We start from the raw sequence: 9957 nt of genomic DNA on the forward strand, positions 1-9957 counted from the left end.
GCCGCCATATTGTAGTTTCCAATGTCACTAATTCTCCAGCTTCCCGTGTAGGTAGAAGGCTGAAATTTGGCAGGCTTATTCCTTACAGCTTACTTACAAAAGTTAAGCAGGTTTCATTTCGCAATTCTAAGCGTAACGGTCATAACGGTCAACAATGTCCACCATGTTGAACTTTCTTATTCATGGCCCCATCTTCACGAAATTTGGTAGGCGGCTTCCCTGCGCTAACCGAAACCAATGTATATACTTATTTCAGTGGTATGATGCCACTGTCAGCTGCCATATTGAACTTTCCAACGTCACTAATTCTCCTACTTCCCGTGTAGTTAGAAGGCTGAAATTTGGTACTTATTTCGGTGGTATGATGCCACTGTCGGCCGCTATATTGAACTTTTCAAGTCTTTGTTAATTATGGCCCAACTTTAAGAAATTTGTTACGTGGGTTTCCAACGCTAACTGAATCCTACTTACGTACATATATACATCCATAGCCGGTAGCTCGATCATCGTGTAAGGCGGCGTTGGGTCCCCCATCCCAACGTCTCCCACGTTGCTGGCTGCCTGCCTATATAAGGCCGTCCGTCACTCTAGTCTCTACATTCCCTTCCTTGCTTCACCATGGGATTCACATCTTCCTGCTGATAACTACAGCCTTTTTATTTAATCCACGGCTTCTCCGCTGTTATATTGTTCATTTATTACGATTATAGTAATTGTGTAGGTATTTTAGGCTTACTTTACATTGTTCAGGTACCCATTACCTTTATCATTCCAACCGTACCCCTATTAACATGTCTATCGAGGTGATCACCATCGATCAAAGAACTGTCACTTACCGAGTGGTTTCCATGCCCGGAGATGGCACCTCTCTTTTCCATTCTCTTTGTTACATATTACACGGCCATATCAGGCTCCCTCTTGATATCCGGAGGAACATTGTGTCTTATGTATTGAATGACTGGGACAGGTTCAAGGTGTGGACTGATGACGGTACAACAACAACAACAACATTTATTTATATAGCACATTTTCATACAAAAAGTAGCTCAAAGTGCTTTACATAATGAAGAATAGAAAAATAAAAGACACAGTAAGAAAATCAAATAAGTCAACATTAATTAACATAGAATAAGAGTAAGGTCCAATGGCCAGGGTAGACAGAAAAAACAAAAAAAAAAAACTCCAGACGGCTGGAGAAAAAAATAAAATCTGTAGGGATTCCAGACCATTAGACTACCCAGTTCCCTCTGGGCATTCTACCTAACATAAATGAAACAATCCACTTTGGATTTAGGGTTCTCACGGAAGGACTTGGTGATGATGGTCACGTAGACTTCTGGCTTTTAATCCATCCATTATTGTTGGAGCATCATGATGCTTTGAGTAGGTGGTGTTGGCGCAGGCCACCACCACAGAGAAACCGGAAAAAGAAACAGAAGAGAGAGTAGGGGAGAGTAGGCACAGGAGATAATTATACTACACAGGAGCACTATAAGAGTGAAATGCTTAAGCCCTTCACCTATGCATCTGCATGTGAGTTGATGGCTGCCACTGAATTGTTCGGTTGTCTCTTTCAAGTGTACCGAAATGGCCAAATATTTTACACCTTTCGACAACCGCCAATGCCTCTTAAACATCTTAGATTCACAGGTGACGATTTCAGTAGTGGACACTTTGATGTTTATGAATGTTTAAACTCTCAAAAGCTGGATGTGAAGTTATCGATGAAACTGGTTGTATACTTACATCGCTTGACAGATGCCGAATGTCTCTTCAACAAGTCCTACAAATACTTTCATAATTGAAACAAACCATGAAACTCAAACCGATTATGACAGCAGCAATCCAAGCTGTGAGATTTGAAACAAGATTACTGTTCACATGGCCAACTGTACGTTGAATGCTCAAGAGTAAGCTCAGTGCACAGCTTGGTCATATTACAACCAGAGGGCCGAACTCACAATGTGGTATACAAAGAGATCCTTAACAAATAATTATTGGTATATTTTTCCTCATTTTAAAAAGGTTTAATTTTCTTCTTAATAAAAATTTTAAGGCAGTACTTCGCCGCTGCGGAGCGCGGGTATTTTGGTAGTATTGAATATAAAACAGAAAGAGAAAATAACGACACAGCTAAAAACACAGCGGCAAATTTCGACAAAAGTTAAATGCTTGTGTCATGAGTACGAGGCTATGCAGTGTCTGCAACGGACGTGGCCATATACCGTGCATAAGATACCATATTGACATTGGACTTTCTCTACTGGACATAGAGCTGCCCATGAGTACTGGTGCAATAAATAATTTCATCGAAGGTCGCACACAATCACTCAGATGTGAAACCCATGTTTAATAACGTGCTTTAACTATCATCATGAAAATTATATCACGTATACATCTCAGTATTTTAGTTATTCAGAGAGCTGTAATATCATGAATGTAATGGATTCTGAGTCCTGTCGGAGGAAGAGAGCCGGTTTAAGAAGCACGTAGTGATTCACACACATAGAGCACATAGAAGATCACATACAAAACAAAGTATTTAACGTGCTATACTTTAATTATGATGTGATTTTAGAAACTGGTTAATTAAACGATTTTAAGATGAAGTTTATGATGTTCTATTTTAATGACAAAATAAACTACGTGAGTAAAGTGGAAATTTCGAGATTAAAGTTGACATTTCATGCTTTTTCCCCACTGTGTACCTTTTTTTCTCTGTACCCTAAAAAGCTTTCATATGACACTCAGACGGTGGGCTACAACTCGCCTTTTCACGGCGACGTTGATATGTGACTTCTTTTTTATTTCCGGCACTGTGCGACTTTGTGAACGTGAGCTTTCAAGTTTCTCCAACACGCTATGTCACTCGATCAACTTCTTTTTGTTGATTATACCACGGTTTAATTAAACAAATAGTATGTTTTTCCTTTGCCTCCACTTGGTATTCGCTTAAATTCTTATATTTTACCCCGTGCTTTTCCCATTGTCTTTTCACAGAAGGCTGAGCTTAAGGGTGATTTATATTGATTTGCATATTCAAAGAGGCGTAATTCTGGGAGGAGTTGGGGCGTTACATAAAGCGCGTGCACAAGCGTTACTTTTCATGCTGATTGGGATTTATGTAGCAGAAGAACGTGGAAGTTGGAGTACGGCTTCTGTGCTTACGCCATGTTATAGTGCGAATTCTACGCACGGCGTTATACATGAGGCCCCTGGATTCAGTGATGAGTCCAACTATCTAGCTAGCATTTTTCATCATCAACCAGCATGTTATGGCACTTTTTATGAGAGATAGATGTTTTGTTCCATAACCCAAGAGCCAGTTTCAATTGCTAGACTAGACAAGTATTTGCAGACCCATCACATTTTCTCACATAACTGTCACTACATCTGGCACACATTTCACATAACAGAACATTCTCAAATTTCAATAATTAATATTAATGAGCTTATCTGAGCAGTACTGGACACAAGGTAGGATACAGCCCTGGACTGGCCTATCACAGGCACCACTCATGCATACAGCCATGTGGGGACAATTGAGGGCTTCCATATAAACCTAACCAGCACATCTTTATAGATAAGGGAGAAAACCAGAATTCAAGTTCAGGTTCAAAGTTTATTGTCATGTGCACAGTAAGGAGACACACTTCCCTGTACAATGAAATTCTTTCTTTGCTGTCCACACCAAATGACAAAACCAACGTATAAATGTAAACATAATAATAAGATAGATAATAAATATTAGAGGCAGCATAAAGTATAAAAAACAGAATAGAAGTATAAAGTGTAACTGTGCAGGTAGGTGTGTGATGGACAAGTCAAATACAGTTTCATACTTCTATAACTCCTGCCTGACGGTAGAAGTGTGAACAGTTCGTGTTGGGGGTGGGTGGCATCCCTGGGGATCGAGGCAGTTCTCCTGTAGACTATGCAGTTGTAGATGCTCTGCAGAGAGGGCAGTGGGGTCCTGGTGATCTTCTCAGCAGTCTTTACCACTCTCTGCTGGCGTTTACGGTCCATAGCAGTAATGTTGCCGTACCACACGGTGATGCAGCTGGTCAAGATGCTGTCAACAATGAAGCTGTAAATGTTGCCGAGGATCTTAGTTGACATACCAAACTTCCTCAGTCTCCTCAGAAAATACAGCCGCTGTTGAGCCCTCTTGACCAGCTGTGTGGTATTAAGTGTTCAAGTGAGGTCCTCACTGATGTAGATGCCCAGGTATTTAATGCTGCTCACCCTCTCCACTTCAAGTCCTTGGATGAACAGTGGCCGGTGAGGTCTCCTCTCCTTCCTCATGTCCACAATCATCTCCTTCGTCTTGTCTATGTTGAGGGTGAGGTTGTTGTCCTCACACCATGATGCCAGACTGTCCACCTCCTTCCTGTAGGCCGCCTCATCCCCACCTGTGATGAGTCCTATCACTGCGGTGTCATCTGCGAACTTTAGGATGATATTATCTTTGTGGGAGGCGACACAGTCGTAGGTGAACAGGATGTAGAGGATGGGGCTAAGAACGCATCCCTGTGGGGTGCCTGTATTTGTGAAAATGGTGGCTGAAATCCTATTACCAATCATGACAGACTGGGGCCAACAAGGAAATAAATACACACATATATGATTGAACACGCAAACTCCAGAAAACCCTTTCAGACTTAGAATCATTTATGATTACAAGGGCTTTTATTTTTAACACAATGAACTTATAACAAGATATGTTGCAATAGTTTTGTTAATTTCTTTTGAATACTAATACATAACATGAAAAATTAAAAAAAGAAAAACTTAAAGGAACAAGTTAGGAACTAAGCAAAACAGACAGATACCAACTACCTGCATGGAATTTAATCTGATTAAAATAAGAAATATCTAAAAATGCACTATTTCCAGCAACTTATCTGTGCATCATGATTAATAAGGCTGCAACTTTCCAATTAGTTAAATTACATAATAACTTTTATAAGAGAAGGCAAGTTATTAATAAGTATTAATTACGTATTAATAATATATGTTTTACAAATCTTCAGAGCAGGAACATGTATCTGCATAGGTACAAAGATTAATGGACATAATAGAAGTATAAAGTTATATAAGAATTACACCTTCCTCTTAGATCTAATGCTCTTTTCCAATATGTCTTCTGACCTTTCAGCTGGACTATAATATTTGGATGCCAAACTGTCCTGCCACAATGGGAAAACCCCCTCCAAAAGTCAAAGGGGCACTTCAATTGGAGGATATCCTCAGCTACTTGCCTGATGTCAATGCCACCTGCTCTGTTCTCATCACTCTCTCCCTGCTGTCTTCTCCATCAAAGGATTTTGTAAGTATTTCCCAGTTTAGACTTAGCACATTCAATGATTAGGTTCCTGATAAAATAAATGTAACTCATTACATTCACTCAGTGATGTGACAGACCGCATCTTTGAATTTATAAATTGTATTTCACACTTCTTCCAGCATTCCATTAGATAGTGATCTGGAATGTTTCTGTTTCTTTCATGGATTTTGTTTTGTTCCCAAAATTAATACTTTTTCTCTAATTTTACCTGGAACTCTAAAACTACCATCATTGTATGCTCCAAAAGCTTGTCACTCAAAGTAGCTGCACCAGGAAGCATCCTTTTGGCCACCATAATCCACAACACGAAATCCAAAAAGGGGCCTTTAAAAAGTTTGATTTATTAGGTATAAATAAGCAAAAAGAAAGGAAAAGTAAACACACAAAAGGAAAGGATACATAATGAAACATTTCAAAACAATTAAGAGTAAAATAGTAAGGAAACCTGAGGTGAGCTGCCGCCCTGCCCGGGGTTTTTTTCCAGCCTTGCGCCCTGTGTTGGCTGGGATTGGCTCCAGCAGACCCCCGTGACACTGTAGTTAGGATATAGCGGGTTGGATAATGGATGGATGGAAAGTAAGGAAACTCTGGCTGAAACACTTGACCTAACTATACAGGTTTGAATTTTGCCTGAAAAATACTTTGCAGAACTGGATAAATGTTGCTGATACCACACAAACAATCTCTTTTTCAACCCACACTCTGGCAACCTAAACTTCATGTCATGTTCCACCTCCATCTACATTGGAGATACTTCCAGAATAATTCCTGAAACTACTTTCCCATAAACGTCACTATAGCAGCTTCAAGTATTTGTTTACTCTTGAGCTCTTAATGTAAAACTAAAAACAGATCTCTTCAAAATGTTCTAAGTTAATTAGAAATTTAAAATACAAAATAATAGATCACATGAATATTAATCATAATTTTCATATGACATACCTAAATCAATGGAGATCTCCTGTTAGCTAATTAATGCGTGTTATCGGGAAGGTCCAACCAACTCCATGAAAAGGTCATAGAAAAGTACAAGCTGGGGGATATAGACAACAAAATATCCAAGTCGCTGAATATCCCTTGGAGATCAGTTAAATAAGACTAATGAAGAAGGAGAACTCTGAAGGTGTTACAAGCTACAGTGGCTGAGATTGGAGAGACTTAACAGATAACAACTATTGTCCTCGTTCTTCACCAACTGCAGCTTTAAGAAAGAGTGGTAAAGAGAAAGCCATTGCTAAAAACAACACACAAAATGTTTGCCAGAAGTCACATTGTATACTTTAACGTCAGCTGGAGGAAGGTTCTGTGAGCTGTGAGTTTTTAGCCATCAAATAAAATGCCATGTTTGAACACTGCAGTTTATCAAAAAAGGCCATCTACACCATGAGGCATGATGGTAGCAGCATCGTGATGTGGCAATGTTTCTCTGCAGCAGGACCTTGAAGGCTTGTGCTAAAACAATAAGGAACAATCTGGGAGAAAAACCTAATACAGTCTGCGAGAAATCTGTGCATTGAGAGAAGATTTGTTTTCCAGCAAGAAAACGACCTCAAGTATTAAAACAAAGTTTCAAAGGAATGGCTTCAAAATAGCAATGCTAATGTCCTGGAGTGATGGTAACTGCCAAATGCACTTCTACTAAATACTGTACTGACTTAAAGGTGTGGATACTTATTTAATCAATTATTTACTGTTTTATATTTGTAAGTATGGGCAGCAGTGGTGGTGCAGTGGTAGCGCTGCTGCCTCACAGTTAGGAGACCCGTGTTTGCTTCCCGGGTCCTCCCTGCGTGGAGTTTGCATGTTCTCCCTGGGTACTCTGGTTTCCTCCCACAGTCCAGAGAGAGACACCTTCCTTGTGTTCATCTATTATTTTATTGCCTGGATTTAGTGTTACAATATATTAGTATCTGAGAACTATACTGTAGAATCAGCCCAGTATTCAAATGCTGTCTTGTCTTTTCTTAGATTCCCCTTGGTGGCTATCATGAAGGCATCTTCTCTGAGGAGACAGCCCAAAAGCTGATCTTGGAATTCCAGGCAGAGCTGGCGCACATTGTCTCAGAAATCAAGCAACGCACTACCAAGCTGGAATTACCTTATGACTATCTTCGGCCAGATCTGATTGAAAATAGTGTATCCATTTAAGCCAGCAGTTAATGTTTTACTTTGAAAGAACCCTTTTGAATGTTCCTTATATACCTTGAGGCATACATAGTTTTCAAAATTTCTTCAGTTTGATAGTTGATTTATTTAAATAGATAGATTATACTGAAGAGTGGCAGACAAGCCAGTGGCAAAACATTATTGTTGCTTTCATAAGTGACAAATCTCTCTTTTCTTTCATATATAATATCACACCTTTGATAGTGCTATAATCTTTTTTAATAACCAATAAAGGACTAATTACCAAAATATACCATATTTTGATGTGGGCAAATTTGTTGGTTTGCCTGCAGCCTATTGAAAAAGTGCTATATCCTTCCTGAAAAGTGTCAAATGAAAGTAATTTTCCCATGTATACCAACATGCCTTTGATACTGTATGTCATCAAGCAAAGCAAAGCAAGTGTGAAAAGATATCAAGTATTGCTTATTCTACAACAATATTCATAAATGGCCTGGAAACATTTGCCCCTAGAAAAGATCATAAATATCTGCATTTGAGTGTTTTTTAAACTATCTCCCTAAATGTGGCGGCGAGTGGAAAATCAACCCCAGAATGGGCACAAGGATAGTGAGAATAGTAGACAAAAAGCCAAGTTTTTTGAGGGTTTTGAGTGACAGTGAGCTCAATGAAAGAAGACCCAAAATGACACCACTGTTGAGTGAAAAACATAAAAATGCATATTGACATATTGACAAGCAGCAATACTCCTAGGAGAATGTCCTGTGGACAGATTAAACAAAACCGGAGCTCTATCTCCACAAACGAAAAAATGAAGCTTTCAAAGAAAAGAATACCTACTGAGAATCATGGAGGGGACTTTGTTAAGTTTTGGGGCAACTTTGCTCATCTGGCATGGGGTGCCTTGAGTCTTTGCAGGGAACAATGAAATCTCAAGAATTTCAACACATTCTGGAGCGAAACGTACTGCCCAGTGTCATAAAATTCTGTTTCAGTCACAGGTCATACATCCTCCAATATGATAATGACTCAAAACACACAGATAAAAGCACCCAAGAATGGCTAAGAACAAAACATTGGATTGTTCTGAAATGGTCTTTTATAAGCCTTGATTTAAATCCCTTCAAACATCTATGAAAAAAAAAATTAAAATGCAGTTTGGAGAAGGAACCCTTCAAACCTGATACAGCTGAAGCAGTGGGTCAAACTACCTGTTGACTGGTGCAGAAGTCTCACTGAGAGCTACAGGAATTGCTTATTTGCAGTGATTGCCTCTAAAAGTAGTACAACATAATATTAGATTATTGTCTCATCATTTTTGTCCATGCCATTTTCATTTGTGTTATTATTTGAAATATTCTCATGAATCAAAACTCTCTAAAATAAAGTCTGATTTTTGTTAAATATAGAATAATCAATGATAGGTGCAAATTACTTCTGTCAATTTCAAGTTATTTCAGAGACAATTATGGGTTCTTCTTTTTACATGGAGAGGTGCCAACAAATTTATATGTCTGTGTCGAAAAATCTGTATCCTTTATGTACTTTAATAAACATGTAGTGGTTAGCGTGTTGTTGGTAAGATGTTAGCAAATTATTTTCCCTGTTTGGTCCTCCAACATCCCCAAAGAAGCCCTACTATTGCCCCCATGTAAATATGTAATAGTTAGTCCTGTCTAGAGATGCTACCACCCTTACGTCTAATGCTTTCAATATAGGTAGGGACACACCACCTTGCCAAATGTGAACTGAATTATGCATGTCAGAGAATGTTATTTATAAGGGAACTTTTTTTGTTTAAAATCCTTTACTTCCTAGTGATACAAGGGACCAATTTGATTTAAATTACTCTTCAGAAACCTTTTGTTTTAAGCCAGAGTGTTAAGGTTGGTATTTTTAAAAAAGCTGTAAGTTTAGTTTGTATTGTAAAGCAGGAGTGTCCTGTTGAGGTTTTGTTCTTGCCTTGAGCCCAGTGATTGGTGGGATAGCCCTGTCACAGCCCAGCCCTGAATAAGTGGGTTAGGAAAATGGATGAAAATGAAGAAACTAAGTAAATCAACAGGGCTAAACCCCAACTGCAATGGTGTTTGAGATACTGAAGACAATGGAAGGTCCTGCAGTTGGGAGACAAACATGTGCAATAAGATTATGTGTGAAGAGAGGATTCCTAAAGATTGGAAAACAAATGCTCATTCCAGTATACAAAGGAAAGGGGATTCTATTGGTGTATGGGTTATATAAAATGATTACATTTTTGGAGTACTTAATGAAGGTGGCTGACAAAGTACTAGAGGAAAGAATCAGGAATCAGGTGAAGGTTAATAGCATGCAATTTCATTTCATACTTAGGAAGGAAACGATGGAAGTAAGCTGCATTATACATTTGCAGATCTGGGGGAAGTATTTAAAATGGTATAACAAGAGTTGTCGAGATGGCCATTGACAAAATTAGGTGTTATAGAATGGATAGTGTCTCCTGTGAT

The 9957-nt window shown here is 38.8% G+C and overlaps 1 protein-coding gene across 1 annotated transcript in view; it reads left to right on the top strand.

Moving 5' to 3' along the window:
• Positions 1–9056, top strand: part of LOC120526474 (polyunsaturated fatty acid lipoxygenase ALOX15B-like) — a 63497-nt gene extending 54441 nt beyond the window's left edge. Inside the window, exons 9-10 of the mRNA XM_039749640.1 lie at positions 5159–5329; positions 7316–9056. Coding sequence (XP_039605574.1) covers positions 5159–5329; positions 7316–7495 — 351 coding nt within the window. The 3' untranslated portion in view covers positions 7496–9056. The remainder of the gene's footprint in view (positions 1–5158; positions 5330–7315) is intronic.
• Positions 9057–9957: the final 901 nt, after the last annotated feature.

Source organism: Polypterus senegalus, chromosome 3 (genome assembly GCF_016835505.1).
Source record: "Polypterus senegalus isolate Bchr_013 chromosome 3, ASM1683550v1, whole genome shotgun sequence".
In the NCBI taxonomy this organism is placed as follows: domain Eukaryota; kingdom Metazoa; phylum Chordata; class Cladistia; order Polypteriformes; family Polypteridae; genus Polypterus; species Polypterus senegalus.